Source organism: Peromyscus californicus, unplaced genomic scaffold (assembly GCF_007827085.1).
Source record: "Peromyscus californicus insignis strain IS unplaced genomic scaffold, ASM782708v3 Scaffold_10__1_contigs__length_136768540, whole genome shotgun sequence".
NCBI lineage: Eukaryota > Metazoa > Chordata > Mammalia > Rodentia > Cricetidae > Peromyscus > Peromyscus californicus.
This window is the reverse complement of record NW_026294391.1, coordinates 17,032,103-17,053,312: the sequence shown is the minus strand read 5'-3', so window position 1 is coordinate 17,053,312 and position 21,210 is coordinate 17,032,103. Positions and strand designations below refer to the sequence as shown.

The following is a 21,210-nucleotide window of genomic DNA, read 5'->3' as shown; positions in this document are numbered from 1 at the left end:
AAGCCTTGCAGAGCTCTAGAAGACTCTGCAGACATTTTCATCTCTCCCTTGCAAGGCCAAAAGGAAATAACTTCTGGTGGCCTACCAGAGGGACTGCTGTGGCTGTGGCTAAAGGGACAGTGCTATGAAAGATATGCTGTGATTGGTCCAAATACTCCTCTGGCTTTTTAAGCAGGTCCTGTGCCGTCTTCTCTGCTGTAACAACACTAGGCCCAATACAAACCTGCTTCTCCTGGGCGGTCTTGTCTTGCCTACCTTCAGTAGTGGAGGCTGGGCTGGTAAACACAAAGAAGCCAGCAGAGGCATGAGAGCTGACAGTCTCCAGGCCTGAACTATCAAAGTGGCCAGGCAACTGGTTACTTGACAGCTGAAGAAGAGAGCTTGTCAGCAGGCTGCGCTTCAAAATCAGCAAGGCTCAACTGCCTGCCAGCTGAAGGGGTAGCTCAACAGTTCGAGAGAGGCCTGGCAGGGACTAAGGGGATGGTGGAAGTTGAAAGAGAGCTGAAGCAGAAAAGGACTGAAGGCTATACAAACCCAGAGAAAAGAAACTGCTGGTCCTGGTCACTGGGAGAATTTCAGAGAGCTGTCAAGACGTAAGCAGGAGGGTTTCAGAAATTCTACCCTAGGAGCTCTAATACTGGCCATTGCCAGGGGATGAGGAATCCTGATACCTAGGGCTGCCTATCCATTGTAATGCCAGCTGCTGCCAAGAACTAAAGAATCCCAACTTCCTGGCCTTATGTAAGAACTCCGGCACATTTAGAACTAAAGGTCTTGCTACTAGGTCTGCACCAGAGCTATAACTGGCCTGGAACTTGTTATGTACAACAGGCTGGCCTTGAACTCACAGAGATCCACCTGCCTCTGCATCTCAAGTGCGGGGATTAAAGGCATGCACCACTACACCTAGTCTTATTTTGGCTTGATTTTTAAAAAAGATTTTTGTTTTTATTTATGTGTGTGTTTGTATGAATATATGGCAAAAGTGTGTAGGTACCTATGGAGGCCATCAGAACTCTTAGAGTTGGAGTTACAGGTAGTTGTAAGCCACCTGATATGTATGCTGGGAACTGAAGAACAGAAAGTGATTTTAACCACTGAGCTATCTCTCCAATCCCAGAATAAAAAGACCCTTTTTGAGAATCTATGTTTTATAACCAAAATCAACTACTCATAACCAACACAGGCAGCTATAAAAGCCAACAGTCCTTTCAAAATGATTTAAAAGATTTGTTAGCCGGGCGGTGGTGGCGCACGCCTTTAATCCCAGCACTCGGGAGGCAGAGCCAGGCGGATCTCTGTGAGTTCGAGGCCAGCCTGGTCTACAGCACAAGATCCAGGAAAGGCGCAAAGCTACACAGAGAAACCCTGTCTCGAAAAACCAAAAAAAAAAAAAAAAAAAAAAAAAAAAAAAAAAAAGATTTGTTAAATCCCTGTAATCAGGAGGCTGAGGCAGTAGGAAGTTTGCAAATTTGAGGCCAGCCTGGGCAAGACCATATTTCAAACAATAATAATACTCCATAAAACAGAAATAGAATACTAACATCACAAATATTAAAACACTTTAAAAATAAGTATTGTACCATAAAAAATATCTGTATACATAAACTACATAGTACTGAATATATAGAAAAATTAAAATATATGCAATATAATATCAAACATGTATATATGTATATTTTAGTTAACTTTTAATCTTTTGCTATAAGAATTATTATTACATATATATGTGTAAAATATATGTGTGAATGGATGTCAGAGGAAAATTTTCAGCAGTTGGGTCTCTCCTTCCACTGTGGATTCTGGGGATTAAATTCTGGCTGCCAGGCTTGCATGGCACTTTTCAAAGTAGACCAATGGTCAAGTTTTTTTGTTATTGGTGGTGGTAATTTTGTTGTTGCTATGATGGCACATGCCTGTAATTCCAGCCCTTGGGAGGTGCAGGCAACAGGGTCAGGAGTTCAAGATCATTCCCAGCTTAATTTAGCAAGTTTAATGTTAGGCTGGTATATGAAACCAAATACCAACAAAACAAAACATAAAAAAGCACTCTACATGATAAAACATATTGCCATAGTACCATTAGTAAAACTTTATGACCTCATTCACTAAATAACAAGCTTTGATCTTAGAAGGATCTTATATTTTCCTAAAGATGAACTATTCTCTTCAACTACATAAATTAGCTGTCTACTAATAAAAGGTAAGAAGAGTTGTAAATTCTTACTCCAAGAGTCCTAAAAAACAGGACTGAAAAAGCATAAAGAAGTCAATACATCTTGGCATGAGCCTATAATACCAGCATGAAGGAGGCAGAAGCAGGGGGATTATCACAAGTTTGTGGTCAACGAGGATTAGCGCCATTGTTTATTCCAGGCCAGGCAGAACTGCATAGTGAAACCCTGTCTTAAAATGCACTCCTCCCCGGAAAAAAAAGAGCTGGAGAGATGGCTTAAAGTTATGAGTACTCGATACTCTTCCAGAGGACATGGGTTCAATTCCTAGCACCTGTACAGCAGCTCACAACTGCTTGTTAACTCCAGTTCTAGGGAGATATCCAACAACCTCTTTTGACCTCCATGGTCACTGTACACACAGGATGCACAGATACACATGCAGGCAAAACACCCAAACAAGTAAAACAATTTTAAAAACTAAAATAAAATTATTTCATATACAATAATTTTAGCATTCCAAAAACATTTTACAATAGCATTTATTATAGTTTTTAATCACAGTTTTAATCATTAAAATACTACCAATTCTCAATTAGCTACAGAACAAATATTAAGTTGTATAAACCCATAAACAATTAGATTTGTTACAGAAAAGAGAGCGTCCTTACTTTTCTCGTAATCTTTGAAGCTCCACTTTCAAGTCCTCGTCCTCAATTTCTGATTCATCATCACTGCTCATTGGGGAAGATGGAGAATAGAAAAGTGAACTCTGTGTTTGAACACAGGCTTGCTCTTCACGGAGTGGTAAATACTGGTCACTCTTTGAACCAGTTTTTGCCACTGATTTTCTATTACTAGCAAGAGTGGATGAAAATTCATTAGTACATGGCTGCTTCCCAGGAGACAATTCCTCCTTTTCTTTATCTAACAGTTCAGACCCAGAATGCACGCTAATTGTTGTGGTTGAAGTTTCTTCCAAGTTCTTTGCTGTAGTCATTGAAGACACACTGGTCTCACAAGCTGTGCTAAAAGAGAAGATGTCACCTTGTTCAGGGTCTCCTTTATCTTCTTTAAAAGTTTCATAAAGAGTTTGTAACTTCTGTGAAGAAACTGAAGCTTTAGGAGTGGGCATGGCAGGTTCCACTTCGATCAATTGAGACACTGCAGTTTCAGCAAAGGCTAGTGCTTGTTCACTAGCCTGGACTGTTGTTTTCTTGAATGGAGGTCTGTGATCTTTTCCAAAAGAGATCATTTTCACTGACTGCTGCTGAGGAACTGTAATTACCTGAGACATAAAAAAAGGGAAACTTGTCTGGTTTAAACCTCATGAAGAAATTCATTGTCAAAACACAGCACAGACAACTGGAAGGGCTGATTTGACATATATAATACTTGGTAATACCGAAACTTATACTGCCCACAGTCAGTCTTTCAGTTGGGACCCTTGGATAGATTAGTTTCCTGTTACTCAAATAAAATTCCACTGTGAAATTTGCTGAGATTCTAAAGGACATGAGATTAAATTGAGGCAGGAGAGACAGTTCAGCAGTTAAGAATATTTGCTGCTCTTGCAGAGGACCTAGGTTTGGTTTCCATCATCCACATGGTAGCTTACAACCATCTGTAACTTCAGTTTCCAGGGATCTGATACCCTCTTCTGGCCTCTGTGGGCACCTCACGTGGCATATACCCACACAGACACACATGAATAAAATAATAAATCCAAGTGGGAAACTAAATTGATAGAAATGATGACCCCCAAATGATTATCTATTTCTGTGTTCTTTTGCAACTAACATCCTTATATTCTTTAGATTTACCTTTAATGATAACTTTATAAGTTGAAAATATATGACCAAGATAAAAAAACTAGATATGAAATGATTTACAGCTAAAGTAAGGATGATTTACAGATCAACTTCAAATGGTGTCACCTTTTTATACTGTTGGGGATAGAAGCCTGGGTCTCATAGATGATAGGCAAACTTTCCCATGAAGCTCTATCTCTAGCCCTACTGTTTCCTTTCCTAAGGCACCCAATGATAAAGAGACAACCAAAGACACAAACCTGGAACCGACCCCGCTGAAATGATCCACTCATCGCTTTACATCTACTCAAAGCCCTAGTATCAGCTGATAACTCTCGTGGCAGCGGAATGGGATCAGGAGCAATTGCTGATCTTTTATCTTCTGTTTCCACTGTAAGGTTTGTCAAATTATAAGCAGAAAAGAGAAAAATCATTTTTTAAGACTAATTTGTTTACATTACCAAAAATGAAGAAAAGCAGAAAAAGTTTAACCCTTGCTAGATAATTAAAAGTGTTAATGTATAAGCAACATCGTTTAAGTCCCTAACTCTAAATCAGACATTGCAAGATTTATCCCGATACTTAGTATCTATATGAAATGAATAACTGAAAAACCAAATTAGTTACAAAAGGAAAAAAATAAAATGGCAACAACATTAATGGGATATTTAACATACATGAGCTACATGGAAAACATGGCAAGATTCAAATATGAACGACAAAAAAAAAAGTAGATGAAAAATGATGTTACCTAGTCTATGTCCCTGACTGTAAGCACACTACCTTGACGGACTTTTGATCTCTTGAAAAAGCTGGTTGACTGCCGTAGCCTGTATGCCCAGCTTTTTAATTTTCGAGTCCAGGATTTCCTGCTAATAGGATTTTTGAGACTAGGACAAGTAAAGCTTAGGCCAAAATATCCACCTCCTGTCTGCAGATGAATGGTTCCATCGCTTGACACAGCAGCAGGATAGGCCTCTGGATCCCCTGGAAGTGAAGCATCTGGGGACATCTCCTAATGGAGACAAAACCAAAGAAAACCGAAGTGGTAATAATTTAGGCAAGGTGAATAGTTTTTTGGCATACTGGTGTTTCTTAGATTGATTAATAATTAACCAAAAAACAGAAAACTATGCATTGTTTCAGTAATAGTACCACATCAGACTGAAACTGAAGCCTTGACATTTCTCTGAAGTCTTCAGATGAAATAAAAGAGACTATTACTTTTCTAGGCCAAAATATTGTTATCATTATATCAAATTTGTAAACTAAAATTTAAAATAAGTTATTTCTTTTATATATGCCAAATGACTAAAAATACTAGTTTTTTTTGGTTCATTAGACACAAGGTATCATGTAACTCAGGCTGTCTTTGAACTCTGGCTCCTACTATCTTTACCTCCCAAGGGGTGGGATTTCAGGTGTGTAGCACCATGCCTGGTTATAAATGCTATTAAATGAAATGTTAGTTTATTATCTTATTATTTAAGAGATAAAGATGCTTGATATATTATGCAAAAGAAAAACAAGATATTTAAAGCTGTTCGAGTAACAAAGAAATATGAGGAAATCAAGTTTCTTAGTTTATATAATCACCTAAAAATTTATGAAGAAATGAAGAATTACTGTGAATTCATGTTCTAAGAATTTTTAATATCAGACCATGTTTGCTATAAAACCTTCATCTTGTTGTCCTCCTATCCTCCCCAAATACCCATGATTACTTGCTGTGTCTAAATGAGTGCTTTAAAAATAAATTATCTGGGGCTGGAGAGATGGCTCAGAGGTTAAGAACACTGGCTGTTCTTCCAGAGGTCCTGAGTTCAATTCCCAGCACCCATATGGTGGCTCACAACCATCTGTAATGAGATCTGGCTCCCTCTTCTGGCCTGCAGGGATACATGCAAACAGAACACTGTACACATAATAAATAAATAAATCTTTAAAAAAATTATCTGTGGTAATTAATACAAAAACTTAGGGCATGAAACACAGATACTTTTGGACGTAAGAATGGTCACTAATGCCCAGTAGTGGTGGTGCATGCCTTTAATCCCAGCACTTGGCTTGGGAGGCAGAGCCAGGCAGATCTCTGTGAGTTCAAGGCCAGCCTAGTCTACAGAGTTCCAGGATAGCCAGGGTTGACAGAGAAACCCTGTCTCAAAAAACAACAACAAAAGAATGGTCACTAATAATAGAAGATTAAAAGTGAATATAAAAAGCATATAGGATGGGATGTAGCATTCATCTAAATGAAGACAGCCTTCCTACATGACAATAAGCATTATTACAACAAATCAGGAGTTATCAAAAGGGAAAATTTTGGACTAGAGGTGTTCGGTTGATAGAGGGCTTGCCTAGCAAGCACAAGGTCCTAGCTTTGATTCCCAGAACCACATAGAGAATTCATGTGCATACACCCATAATTATAGCACTCAGAAGGTGGAAGCAGGAGTATTAGGCGGAGGCAGGCCATCCTTGGTTATGTAGTAAGTTTGAGGCCAGTCTAGGATACGTGAAAAGCTACCTCAAAAAAAAAAGGGTGAAATTTTGAATAATCAGTAAGCAAGTTTCTGAAGTCTCATTTTGGGTTAGCAATACTATTTAAATTAGGAGAGAAAAAACTTGTAAAAATACTACATTTCAGAAAGTGCTACACTGATCCCATAGAAATGAGATATATCTGTATGTAGCGAATAGAACAAGATGGCATATTTACTATAAACTTTAGTTTCCCTGATCAAGTGAAATACTTATACACAACAACAGCAACAACAAAAATCCAGACATATACATAAGAATTTATGACTGAAGGAAGAAAAGGCAGACTGTACTATATGTATGAAATGAAAAGTTAACATGAGAAAAATAGGAATGAACAAATAAAATTATATTCATTCACAGATGACAAAATTTTATACACAGAAAACCCAAAGATGAGCATTGTGTAATCCCAGCACTCAGGAGACATAGGCAGGTGGGTCTCTGTGAGTTCAAAGCCAGTCTGGTCTACATAATGAGATCCTGTCTCAAACAAACAAAAAAAAAGAGAGAGAGAAAATTCAGGGTTAGAGCTCAGTGGGTAAAGCATTTGCTATGAAAGCATGTGGAACTGAGTTCAGATCCTCTGAGCAAAATATCTAGCTACAATAGTCAATCAGTGATCTTGCCACAACAGAATATGGTGAAGAGTGATTAAGGACATCTACTGTCGACCTCTGGCCTCCAATGTGCACTCATACATGCAAATATACACAAGCATACACATGCAAACACATCCATAAAAAGAGAGAGAGAAAAAGAAAATCCAAAAGAATGTACCAAAAGCTATTAGAGCCAACAAATAAACTCAGCAAAGTTCAAGGACACAATCGTAACACATGAATGCCGGTTGTAGCTAAGAGGAGTGGCTCACATCTATAATCCCAGCATCATGAAGATTGAGATAAGAAGATTGCCATGAGTTTGAGCCAGGCTAACCTGAACTATAGAGTAGATGGCTTGTCTCAAAAAAAAAAAAAAAAAAAAAAAAAAAGAAAAAAGAAAAGTCAGTTGCATTTCTATATGCTAACCAATGAGGAATCCTAAGAGGAATTTGTTATAGTTTGAATGTCCCCATCAAAATCATGTTAAAATTTAATCCCCATTGTGAAACTTTGAGGGGCAGAAACAGGCAGAAACTTTAAGAGGCAACAGAGCTATAAGTTATAAGAACGGCAAAGTAATGAGTTCCATGCCAGCTTCAAGCTACATAGTGAAATACAGTCTTAAAAAGAAAAACACAAAATCACTAAATCAAGAGAGGAACAAATACATGTATTATTTATAAGTTATTAATGATAATGACCAAAGAAACTACAATAGAAACTTGTTTAGGAAGTGTTTAGATTTACCATTCTTTTGAAATGCTTTTGTGCTTACATATTAATTGTATAATAGTTTACAAAAATTTAAAAAATGCAAAATAGCATATATATATAAAGGAATATATGTAGATGAATATTACATCTATCTATATCTATAAAAGGCATAATACATATGCAGAATTATGTTGGTACAAATATTCATACATTAACTAAAATCATATCTGGAAATGCTAACAGCTATGTTTACAGATTTGGGATGTGACAGATTTTATTTTGCATACAAATAGATATTATTTGTACAGCAACGATGACAAAAATTACTGTGGTAGACATTTAGAAAAATATTCATGGCATATGGTAAAATGAAAATTTTCAGTTTGCTGACCAATGTGTTTATAGCACAATATTATTTTGGAGAACATATGTGATATGCATGTAAATAGATCTATGTAATCTTAAGAAAAGTCAAGAAGGACCAGCAGCAAAATTACTAGTGGTTACCTCTGTGACTGAACAAGTAGAAAAGGGAAATAGGACTAGGAGTACGGCTCAGTGGTATAGCACTTGCATAGCATACATTTGATCCCTGAACTTAATATCTAATATTAGAAAAGAAAAAAAAAGACATGAAAAGAAAAAGCTCCTACATTATATAGGTGAGCAATCTCAATAAAAATCTAAAATACAAAATCTGAAACTTTCTGAGTACCAACATGATCCCACTAGTAGTGGAAAATTCCACATCTGGTCAACCTCATCTAAGGAGTTGCAATTAAAATGAAAGTGCATTAATAATACTATATAAAATTGTCTACAGTCTCTGTGTATAAATTAGATTTGGGTACCAGCCCCAAGATACCACATTTGGTATTTACAAGTATTCTAAAATTTAAAGATTCTAAAATCTGGAAACTTGTAATCTTTCAATCTCAACTGTTTTGGAGAAAATTTTTTTCTTCCTGTTCCTTCTCCTCTTTTTTTAAAATTTATTTTTATTTTATTTTGCTAATTGAGTTTATTCTTTGATAGTTTTATAGATGTTTGTAATGAATTCTGATTACTCCATCCCACTTTCTCTCTCATTTCCCTCCCATCCATATCAACTCCTCTCCTCCCAACAAGTTCCTTTCCCACATTCATGTCTTTACATTTAGTTAGGGGTCCACTGAGTTGAATCAGCACCATCTGTGTGACTGTATGTTTGGGACTTTTTGTTAGAGTCTGGTGGGTTCGCCATAGATTACACAACTGAAGACAATGACTGTCTCTTTCCTAGAATTTATCAGTAACCAATAGTTCAGCAGGGAATGGCCAGGACCTATGTATGAGCCCGTCTTACATTTAATTTGTTGTTTTGCAACAAGGTGCCATGTAGTGCAGGCTTGCCACAAACAGTTCGCAGTTGAAGATGAATTTGAACTTTTGATCCTACCACCTCTATCTCCTTAGTGCTAGGATTAGAGTATGAGTTACCATGCTTACTTAATTAAATATTGTACTGTTTAAGGTACTGGGGCAAGCAGCCTATCACTGGCCTATATTTCCGGTCCTTTTAGAGGTTAAGAAAAAAGTCATGGGATTATGGATGATTTTTGCTTTAAAAAAATAAGTTAAACTCATCAAAACATTAAATTAATACTAGAAAAGTGCTGTAAAGAAATAGACAACAGTTTTCTTTTTGTAAATTTTTCTTGTTTTGTTTTTGCAGTTTCTTCTTAAGTTGAAATCAAAAAGCATGTTACTCTTATCCACAAAATAATCTATAATTATATACAGTGTTTGCAAGTTTCAAGCTAACTCAGCAGAAGGCTCTTTTAAATAGACTCAAGACAGATCTGCCAATTTCTAAGAAGTTCTGAGTAGCTGCAGCCTAAGTCATAGTCTTAAATGTTAGTTACTTTGGAACATTTTAGGAAAGAGGGCATTTCTTTAAATTCATAGGCAAAGAATAAGAATTAGAAAGATACTTACATGTAAACATAACTCGCTGGGTACAGAAGTTATCACATTCAAGTCTCTTTTGAACACTGATATATTAGCAGGCTGATTTGCAGCCACATTGGACAGAATCTTAGAGCCTGTCTGTTGGCAATTCGGGGATTGTGCAGGGCTATCTTGAATCCCACAGTGACTGACAGCTATGACTTCTGGCATTGGATAGGATAGTATATCTTCAGCAGAGGAAGAAAATGGAGAGTCTATGCTTTGAGTATCTTTCTGACTCTCAGGATAGATGCTAGAAATGCTGTGCTCCTGATAGAGCAGGTTTCTTAATTTTTCATCCAGTGTTTTAATTCGGTTGTCTGCAAACTCCATTTTTGGAGGTCGTTCCCCATCTGATTCCAGGACAGTAGCAGGTAGAAGCATAGCTGGTTCAAAGCCAGGAGTCTGAGTGGCAATGACTGCCTTAGGAGAACTTGGTTCAGTGTTCACTGTGGTTTCTCCTTCTTGGGAAATGATCTCTGCATCTATATTTGGTTGCTTTACTGATAAGGACTGAGGCTTTTGATCAGAAGATACAAACACTGAAGTTAGAACAGCATTATCACCAATCTGAATCGATTCACCAGGATGGGTCATAAGCACATCAGCCAGAACAGTAGTTTGTTGACATGGATTTGTAGGTATGAACATGCCTGCTTGGCTGGTGGGTGCCTCACATTCAACTGGAACTGGACACACCAAAGTAGCAGAGTAATTGGAATTATCAGTAGCTGGTGCCATTATCTGTCTGTCATCTTTCACTTGATAGAGAATAGTTGGCTGCTCAGTTTCTACACTAGCACATTCAGAAATCTTACCATCAACCACATCCTTGTGTGCTGATTTGGAGGTGAAAAGTACATGCTGGTCTGGATTATTCTCTATAGTGAACAGTGTGTCCTTTGATATTTCCTGATTACCTGTGTTTCTTGAATCTGGAACAATAACAAAAGAATAGCTAAGTTATGATGAGTACAAAGTGCAAACACAAAACTCAAAAGGGACAAGAAAAGTAAGGAACAAATGAGAACCTATTTAAGAGTACACTTGTAAATAAGACCTAAGACATCACAAAATTCAACAGTCAAGAAGAAATGAGTTCTTGTTTTTTTCTCACAAATATTGAATAAAATGGCTTGTTATATAGCGATATTATGTCTTCTAAAATGCTTGTGAAAACTGTCATAAGCACAAAATATTCATGAAAACAAATTAATGAGACAGTCTATAATTTGTAACCATATCATCCAAGTCCATAGAAAACTGGCAGACAATAAAACTTACTAGTAGGCGTGGTGGCCCACGCCTTTAATTCAAGCACGCAGGAGGCAGAAGCAGGTGGATTTCTGTGAGTTCCAGGATAGGCTCCAAAGTTACACAAGGAAACCCTGTCTGAAAAAAAAGGAAGAAGAAGAAGAAGAAGAAGAAAACTTACTAGTAAATGGATGTAACCCAGGAACCATAGGCACAGAAGGCTGAAGGGAAGGAGGAGACTGTGCCTCACGATTTTTTATTGTTTGGTTGATACAAAATCGCCACCTACCAACTGGGGATGACTGAGGAGCAGATTCATCTGTAGGAAAGAATTATCAACAAATTATACACTAAGCAACTGTCAGTGTGTTCATATTAAATAAATAAATCAAGTTAAAAATTAGCTTGTGTTACATTTCCACTTCCAACAGTACAAGGATAATTATAAGCCATAAGAGTATTATCTCAACCTTGACAAACAGTCTACAGAACTAAATATAAGGTATGTATTAATAGTAACCAGAAGCAAAATTTAAATAAGTGGGTCATAGTTTCTCCATTCAAATCTACAGCTGTTGTTCTGCAACCTGATTATGCTTGTGCCTAAGTGGTATCATGGTGGTATATATTGATACAAGTATTAAAATTTACAGAACTATACACCAGAAAAAAGAGAAGTAAATGTAGCTTATGGCAATATGGAAGTTAAGTAAAAGAAATCCCTACATCTGTAACTTTCTCAAGTAATTTCTTTGGAACTTTACCTTACGTTGTCAGTCAGAAACTTGCTCAGATTTCTGCTAACCAACAAAGTAAGATACAGATGTATTCTGGCATCCTAATACAGTTGAACTAAATTTCAGGATAATGGTATCTGCTTCCATTATTCCCACCACCTTTTGCTTCTTCATGTTGTGTTAATTCCTTCTGAGGTCTTCATGTTGCTATGGTTCTTCTCCCCCTCCCAGACACTCTTAATATACCCATGACCAGGGCTAAGAAGAATGAAGAGATAAAGTTGTCAGAAAAGAAAACAGAAGAACCCCTATTTTAGTTTCTGGAAATTTATCTGATGTCTGATTTATAATGTTATCAGTGGCCAGAGCTGGTAGAAGTATTATCATCAGTGAAAAAGTCAAGTTCTGAATGACTACTAAAATATGAGGCAAACTTAGAACACAGTGATTTTAGTTAAAATACCTTTGCCTATCTCATGTCAAAGTAAACAGATTAGCAGTTAAAATTCAAACAGGATGTCAATCAGCATTGTGACTGCCTCTTCTGGTAACATACCATGTAATAACTCAGAACTAAATTACTCAGATAAAGAATCAATATCTGGGCTATAAATTTCTTTCAAGTGTGGAAAAACAATTTATCATCAAATTAATTTATTGGTTAATATCTTTATCTATGAAAGTATATCAAGTCTCCAAAATGCCTTGTTTCAAAAGTCAATGGTAAATTTTATTAAATATACTTACTGCTGGTTTGAGTGGATGCAGAATTTATCAGTACTTGGTCAGATGACCCTATCTGAAATAAAAATGAACAGGTAAATGATGATGTTCCTGACAAAGTCCCCAAATGACCTTCTTACTAAAAAAGTGTTCTTACTTGGTTACTGTTGGATTCCAAGGCAACAGAGTCAACACCAATAGATTTTTCTGCAGCTGAGTGGACATGAAGGATCTCCTGGGCTTGACTTACAATAGCCCTCAATTCCTCTACAAACTTTTCTTTCTCATTTTCCAGCACAAAGTTATCTTCAACCTGCCATCAAGTAAAAGCCAATGTATTCATGAGAATACATTTATTTTCTTCAAAATTATAATTTTTTTTGGTTTTTTCGAAACAGGGTTTCTCTGTGTAGCTTTGCGCCTTTCCTGGGACTCACTTGGTAGCCCAGGCTGGCCTCAAACTCACAGAGATCCGCCTGGCTCTGCCTCCCGATGCTGGGATTAAAGGCGTGCACCACCACCGCCCGGCCAAAATTATAATATTTTAATGGTGAATTCCATAGGAAAACAACAAAATAAGTATGTGCCACAAAAATAATTAAGACCAGTTAAAAGTATTTCATAATGCATTCAATTTTTCTGAGATCACTGATATTTGTCAGAAAAAGCCACTATACTTTGAAATATCTTAGATTTTATAAATTGGCTGTAATTTCAACTGAACAATATGCACAGAGTGAAAGACCTTGGAACACTCAGTCCTAAATGAGTGTCTTCATCAGGCCCCTCCATCAGGGCTCAGGAAGCAGAAAGACAAGACCCAGAGGAGATGGATGACACCAAGGAAACAGTGTCCTCCAGACACAACAGGACTGACACACATATGAACTAATGAGATGGTGGCAGCTTGCACAGGGCCTGCACAGGTCCAAGACAGATGGGGCAGCACTGAGAGGGGGAAGTGGACTCAACCCGACATCACAACCAAGAAGCTATTTCCAATTGACATCTACTTACAACGGAAAGATTACTTTTCTCTAACAGAGTCTTACAATTACCACAGTTAAGGGTAGGCCCTACACCCAGCAGTAGATAGCCAGCACAAAATGAACACAATGATGTTTTATACATTTTTTTTGTCTTGGCTTTGTTTGGCCATTTTTTGTTTTGTTTTGTTTTGGTTTTGAGACAGGCTCTTTCTACATAATCCTGGCTGTCCTAGAATTCACTATGAAGATCAGCCTGACCTTGACCTCATAGAGATCAGCCTGCTTCTGCCTCCATGTTCTGGATTAAAGACATGAAAGAAAAACACTATCCTAAGCCTAGTTATTCAAAGCTATTAAAAAACTAAATGTGGGTCTGGGTAAATGACTCAGTTGTTAAACTGCCTGATGTGTAAGAATGGGAACCTGAATTTGACTCACTAGCATACATATAAAAAGTCAGGCATGGTAGTGTATATCTGTAATCCAAGTGCTGGGGATGGGGTTAGGGGTGATAGAGACAGAAGATTTCTAAAACTCACTGGCTAGCCAGTCTAGCTGAATCAATGAGCTCCAGATTCAGTCAGAGACCATGTCTCAAAAAATAAGGTAGATTGCTATGGAACCATGAGAACCCGAGTTCGGATCCCAGCATACATATAACAAGTTTGGCATGGCTTCATATAAACCTGTAACCCCAGTAATGTGAGGAGACAGGAAGATTTCTAGGGCTTGCTGGCTGCCAGCCTACTTGAAACACACAAGCATCAGGATTAGGAAGAGACTTTGTCTCAAAAGAGTAAGTCAGGGGACGACAAAGGAGGACACCGCTAGCCTCTGCAGGTGAAGGTATGGTTGCATGTACCCGAACACACACTTTTTTTTTTTGCACATACATGACATATACAAACACCACACTTACACATTAAATAAAGAAATAATGTGGAGAGCGGTTGAGGAGGCCACCCAATGTCCTCTGTACTCCATGCACATACCCACACAAACATGTACATACACCACACACAACAACACACTCACACATTCAAAAAACAAAGCTGAATGTACTGAAAAACATAGCTTAAATACTTTTGTGCAGGATGTTAGATACACTAAAATTACTTAGGTGGCTTGATTCTGATTTAATCAGGGGCCTATGCAATGAGATTATCATTTAAAGATTATAGTATTATTTTAACACATAGCCAGAGATTAAAACACAGTGATTAAAAAACAAACAAAAAAATCCTAAAAACCTATTTTCTCAGATAACTACAATAAAACCAGAGGAAATGCAATAATTTATCCCTGATAATCAATTTTCCTCTGTGCAAGTAAAAAAACAAAAACTACACATTCTATCAACAGATGGGTGTAAATGAATAAATGGAGAGAAAACAGAGGGGGAAAAAAGCAAGTGGGATGAGAGAAAGGAGAGAATGAGTACACTAAGGGAAAACCAGTTCTGTCTTACTATACTTACCATATAGTCTGCAATATCCTCAGGTGCATCACCATCAACATCGAACTTGAAAGTGACCATCTTGTTGTTGTGTGTTTCCAGCTGACATTCCACCATGTTGTCTCCAGAGATTGATACCTAAGTATACACGTTTAACCAGTTTAAGAGAAGCAGTCTTGGCTGGGGATGGAACACAGCTGGTAGAGTGCTTGTCTAGCATGCACAAAGCCCTGAGTTCCATCCCCAGCACCACATAAACCAATCAAGGTGGTATATATCTGTAATCTCAGTACTTGGGAAGTGAAGGAAGGAGGATTAGAAATTCAAGGTTATCCTTGGCTATATATTAAGTTTGAAGCAAGTCTAGGCTATTATCAGACTCTGTCTAAAAACAATAAAAATGAAAATAAAATCACAACATTTTACAGGGAGTAACTAGGTGAGCTCACATACAACATATTCAGCAACAGTTACAGAACGAACCTAAAGGAAGAACGGGAAAAAGGATAATTAAATTATATCTCTGTACAAGGGACTATGTATTGCAGACATTTAAAAATAGATTCTTCAAATTATTTACTGGTATCAGAAACATGTACAAAATATATTGTTTTAAAAAAGAAAGGATATAAAACTATATATAAGTTTTTTGGTTTTTTTTTTTTTTTGAGACAAGTTTTCTCTATGTAGTTTTGGTGCCTGTTCTAGATCTCACTCTGTAGACCAGGCTGGCCTCGAACTCACAGAGATCCACCTGGCTCTGCCTCCCGAGTGCTGGGATTAAAGGCGTGCGCCACTGCCGCCCAGTCAAACTATATATAAGTTTTATTTTATTTTATTTTATTTATTTATTTTTTTTGGTTTTTCGAGACAGGGTTTCTCTGTGTAGCTTTGCGCCTCTCCTGGAACTCACTTGGTAGCCCAGGCTGGCCTCGAACTCACAGAGATCCGCCTGGCTCTGCCTCCCGAGTGCTGGGATTAAAGGCGTGCGCCACCACCGCCCGGCTATATATAAGTTTTATAATCCATCTGAAACATATATCATATTGGTTAGAAATACAGGTTTTAAATTCTGATCTGGTTCAGATCTGATTCTAGCATTTGGTAGTTGAATAATTTTATGCAAATTACTTCTCTCTATTTGTAAAGATGGGTATACTACTTTTGGAGGGTCATGATAAAAATAAGTACATAATATTTGGAACACCTACCACAAAATAATTCAATATATTTTTGCTAATATTAGTCACGCTATTACAGTGTTAAAATGTGAGACACTGAACATACATATAGGACAAAAGATGAAAACAAACTAAAAAGATAGAAAGAATAAGCTCTGATTCGTGGTTATAGCGATTTTATGTTCCTCCTTTTATTTACCTTACAATCTCCAAGTTTAATATCTACAATGTAATGTTCTCATCAGAAATTTTGGATGAAAGAGAGGTTAGTTTACAGAAGGTTTCACAATATTGTGCATTTACTTCCATAGCACTGTTCCTTCCTGAGTCTCTAAGACTTCTACACAAACTCTAATCCAGCCATACATACACACTGACCTGAAGGACAATAAGTTGAAATTTAGTCCCCTTCTCTGGCCGAGGACAGGAGGCTCTTCTCTGTTTCATCCGATCCTGTTTGCTATTTCCACTCTGGTTATCAGGGTTATTGGTGGTTTCTTTCATAGCTGTCACGTCTTGATTCAAGCTAGTGATTAAAAAAAAGGTAACTCATTTCAATCCTGATCATAAAATCTAAAGAAAACTTAATATTATAAAATTATAAATTTAAGGAAAACCAGCCAATGATTGTATAACTCTGAATGTACTTAATACCACTGAATTGTACAAGTTAAACAGTTGAATTGTATGATAGCTAAATCGTATTTTTTCTTAAACATTTGTTTTTATTTTATGTGCATGGGTGGTAAGCCTGCATGTATGTCTGTGTACCATGTGATGCAGTGCCTACAGGGGCCAGAAGAGGGCATCTGATCCTCTGGGACTGGAGATACACATGGTTGCAAGTGCTGGCAATTGAGCCACTGCTCTTAACTGCTGAACCATCTCTCCAGTCCCACAAATTATATTTCAATAAAACTGTTTTTAAAAGTTATAAAAAAATGAGGTATCATATATACGTGTCATACATTTTTATCACAGGAGTAAGAATAAAAGAAAGACACTGGTAGTCATAAGCCACTATGAAACCTTTTATTAAGGGATGTTCTTTTTTTTAATTTAGGAGCTACTCTTGATCAATTTTTTCTTGTTTGTTTGGAGATTACTAATGTATTCAAATAAAGCTTCTAAAATGAATACACATTCTTAATCCACAAAGGGGATAGACCTCAACAAAGGATAAGCAGACTAAGTGTAGGAGATAGGAATAATGCAGGGGGTAAAACAAGCAATGAAAATGAATGATATAAAAGTGGTTCAACATGATTAATTGTGACTAGTTATACCTATAAGTTCAAATCAGAAAAAAATATAAAAGACAGTACTAATGAAGTCATGTATCTTAGAAGAGAAACTACAACCACTAATTTACTAAACCAGCATAATCACTAACAGCAATCATAAGCATTTGTCCTTATACCAACATATAAGTATAGTCTTCACTCCTCATCAAGAAAACTTCTCTTTGCAACAGACAGAGCCTACTATAGAAATACAATTAGCCAGGCATAGTGGCACATGCCTTTAATCCCAGCACTCGGGAGGCAGAGCCAGGTGGATCTCTGTGAGTTCGAGGCCAGCCTGGTCTACAAAGCAAGTTCCAGGACAGCCAGGGGCCAGGGCTATACAGAGAAACCCTGTCTTGAAAAACAAAAAACAAAAAACAAAAAAAAGAAAAAATACAATCAAAATACAAAGTTGTAGAGCCCAATCCCATTTGGTACATCTACAGAATAAATACTCCCACATCTAAGGCTCAGGAAATATTGCAGAAGAGGGGAAGAAGAGATTCTAAGAGCCTGATGATCATGGAGTAAGTATCAATAGATCTTTTTTTCCCCAAACATATCTTTTAAATTATTTTTTGGTGAGTCCTTCTAAAAACTCTTCATGAACCATCTCTGTAGATATGTACAAAAAGAGACAAAAACAAAACATAAATTCTTTCTACATCTTCATGTAAAAGAATATACATAGGTACAAGTAGTAAAAGGTTACACATTAATGTTCATAGGGGCTAAGGATGTAACTCAGAGGTACAGTGCTTGTGCAGCATATAAAAGGGCTGGGTTCCATCCCCAGGGCACCCTCCCAATAAACCATTCTCCTGGAGTTCTTAAAATATAGAGAAATGACAGTAATAAGTAATAATCATTAGAGGATAAAAAAGAGACAATTTTAGCTCATGAAATAATACTTTACACATTAAAAAGTTTCTTTAAAGTACTAGCTTAAGACTAGAGAGAGAGTTCCGTGGTTAAAAGCACTTACTGTTCTTGCAGAGGACCTGGATTCAGTTCCCAACACCCACATGTTTACAACTGTCTTTAATTTTAGTTTCACTGAATTCAATGCCTTCTTCTGACCCCTATGGGCACCAGGCACACATGTGGTGCAAATACATACACGTAGAACACTCATTAACATAGTAAAATAAATATAAAAAATAGCTTTTGGAACAAGATGACAGAAACAACTTTTCTTGCTCATTTCCCCCAAGTACAATTTTAAAAATTCTGGAAATAATAAACTATACAACCATAGGAGGGCAACCAAGACTGAAAAACCGAAAGTAAAACTGGCTAAGAACCCCAAAGACTTGAAAAAACAAACAGCAGCTTGACATTTCCCAATTAGCTATCCAGTGACAGAAGGCTTGATCAGGCTCAGTCTCATATATCCTAGTATAGACACAAAAGAAACTCAAACCTAATGTCTCCTGACTTTAGCCCATTAGCCAAAGATAGACTCCTTCCCCAGTAGAACTGGGAGGAGCCTCATCAATAGAGTATGGACTAGAAGGATAGCCTAGAGGAAAACTCTACCCTTTGGTCCCATGGTGGTATTCAATGGTGCCAGGTGAACAAAGCAGACCAGAATAGTACAAGAACTCTAAAACTAAATTTTCATTGGAACCACAGCCCATTAAGAGCCAGAACACATGCACCTAAACACAGGGAATGTCTTCTAAACAGAAGATTTAATTAGAATCCAAACTATCCTTACATAATGCCTAAAATATATAAATAAAAATAAAATTCTAGTTATACCAAAAAACAAACAAATATGAATCAGAAGCTAATTGAAATAGAAAAAAAAACAAACAAATGAAAAACCAAAAAAACCAACCAAACAAACAAACAAAAACAAAATACCCAGGAAAATCACAACTTGAATGCAGACAGACAATCAACAGGCATAGGCTTCCAAGATAAATCAGATATTGGAATTGTCAGACAAGCCATAACCAAAATATTTCAGTAGGCTAGGGTGTATGGAGTTCAGGGATAGAGTACTTGTCAAGTATGCACAAAGCCCTGGGTTTGGCCCCCAACACAAAGGAGAAAGAAATTTTTTTTTGGTTTTGTTTTGTTTGTTTTTTTTTTGAGACGGGGTTTCTCTGTATAGCTTTGCGCCTTTTCCTGGATCTCGCTCTGTAGACCAGGCTGGCCTCGAACTCACAAAGATCCACCTGCCGCTGCCTCCTGAGTGCTGGGATTAAAGGCGTGCGCCACCACCGCCTGGCTAGGAGAAAGAAATTTTAAAAATGGAAAGGGAAGCCAATTTCAGCAAAGGTCTGAGTGGTAAAGTGCTCACCTAGCATATGCAAGGACCCTGTGCTCCATCCCCAGTAATGAAAAGAACAAAAACAAAACAAAACAAAACTTCAACAGGCAATTGAAACTGCATTTGAAACAAACGAGAAAAATAAAGTCAATGAGAAATAGGAAATTAAAAAAGAACCAAATGGAAATTATAGGACTAAACATAGATTGCAGAAATAAAACTTCACTGAATGGGAAAAATGGTAGAATAAACAAGACACGGAAAAGAATCAATAAATTTGAAAAAATAACAGAAATTACCCGATCTGAATGATATATAGAAAAGACTATTTTCAAACTACCAATAATACAATTACTTATCTTGTTATAATTTATTTTATGAGATTAGCTAAAATTTTACTTTACATAATTTTTCATTTACTTTGTAGAACACAATACTATAAACAAAATAAAATATGGTCAATAATTTCACAATCTATATGATCACTAAATATTTAAGGAATAAAATTCATCCCAATTTTATTAATCTTACACATAAAAGATGAGTCTATTCAAGGGACTTTAAGCATACAATGACATGTGTTAGCATGCCACCACTGATTTTTAGGTACTAAGATGATACTTACCTTCGAACAAAATCTGGATTTTGAAGAGCTGCTTGTTGTTCAGCTCCAACTGGTTGGGATACAGGCTGTAAAGAGTGCAGTAATAACATCTTATGATAACAGCAAAGTTCGTGCTAAGATACAATTTGCTATTTCAAAAACCATCATCGTTATATTTCATTTTAACTTTGTAAACCAGATAAAATGCCTTTATGATGCAGTGCCTATATCAACCCTATTACTGACATTAGTACATCAAGTATCTCTTACTCAAGATTTTTTTCATTAAAAGTTAACAGTGTTTTAGCAATCATGGTGGTGTACTCCTTAATCTCAGCACTCCGGAGGTGGATCTCTCTGAGTTGGAGACCAGCCTGGTGCGTAAAGTGAGTTTCAGGCCACTCAGAGCTACACAGTGAGATCCTTAAAAAAAAAAAAAAAAACAATAAATAAATAAATAAATAAATAAATACCACTTAACACTTTTAATTCTTGTTTGTGTTAGTTATCACAGAGAACAGATGAATCCTGAGTTACTTCAATTCCACAAGAAAACAAATCAATGAATCAAATGTCCTTTAATTAAAGAATGCAAATACCAATCCTACTGAAAAATAATTCTAAACATTTATGTAATCTATCCTTTATGAATTGCCACTAGCAACAGAAAAGAATATTAAAACATAAATCTAACAAAAATAATTATTCCTTACCCAATCAAACTTTCTATGATGACTCCTCATGTTCTAAAAAATTGAGTTCCTTCAGAGGGCAAATAAATTCCTAAATGAACTGGTCCATTCCTGGCTCTCTAATTTCGTATCTCTTCTTTAAGCCACACTAGACTGGAGTTCCTTTCCACGAG

At 36.7% G+C, this 21,210-nt stretch overlaps 1 protein-coding gene across 1 annotated transcript in view; it reads right to left on the bottom strand.

The window, feature by feature from the left end:
- Wnk3 (WNK lysine deficient protein kinase 3) overlaps positions 1–21,210 on the bottom strand; it is a 124,889-nt gene that overhangs the window by 16,911 nt on the left and 86,768 nt on the right. Inside the window, exons 11-20 of the mRNA XM_052758196.1 lie at positions 20,367–20,431; positions 16,553–16,700; positions 15,015–15,131; positions 12,706–12,861; positions 12,573–12,624; positions 11,270–11,407; positions 9,823–10,769; positions 4,769–5,000; positions 4,246–4,376; positions 2,846–3,462 (exon numbers count right to left, since the gene is read on the bottom strand). Of these exons, the coding sequence (XP_052614156.1) occupies positions 2,846–3,462; positions 4,246–4,376; positions 4,769–5,000; positions 9,823–10,769; positions 11,270–11,407; positions 12,573–12,624; positions 12,706–12,861; positions 15,015–15,131; positions 16,553–16,700; positions 20,367–20,431 (2,603 nt within the window). The remainder of the gene's footprint in view (positions 1–2,845; positions 3,463–4,245; positions 4,377–4,768; positions 5,001–9,822; positions 10,770–11,269; positions 11,408–12,572; positions 12,625–12,705; positions 12,862–15,014; positions 15,132–16,552; positions 16,701–20,366; positions 20,432–21,210) is intronic.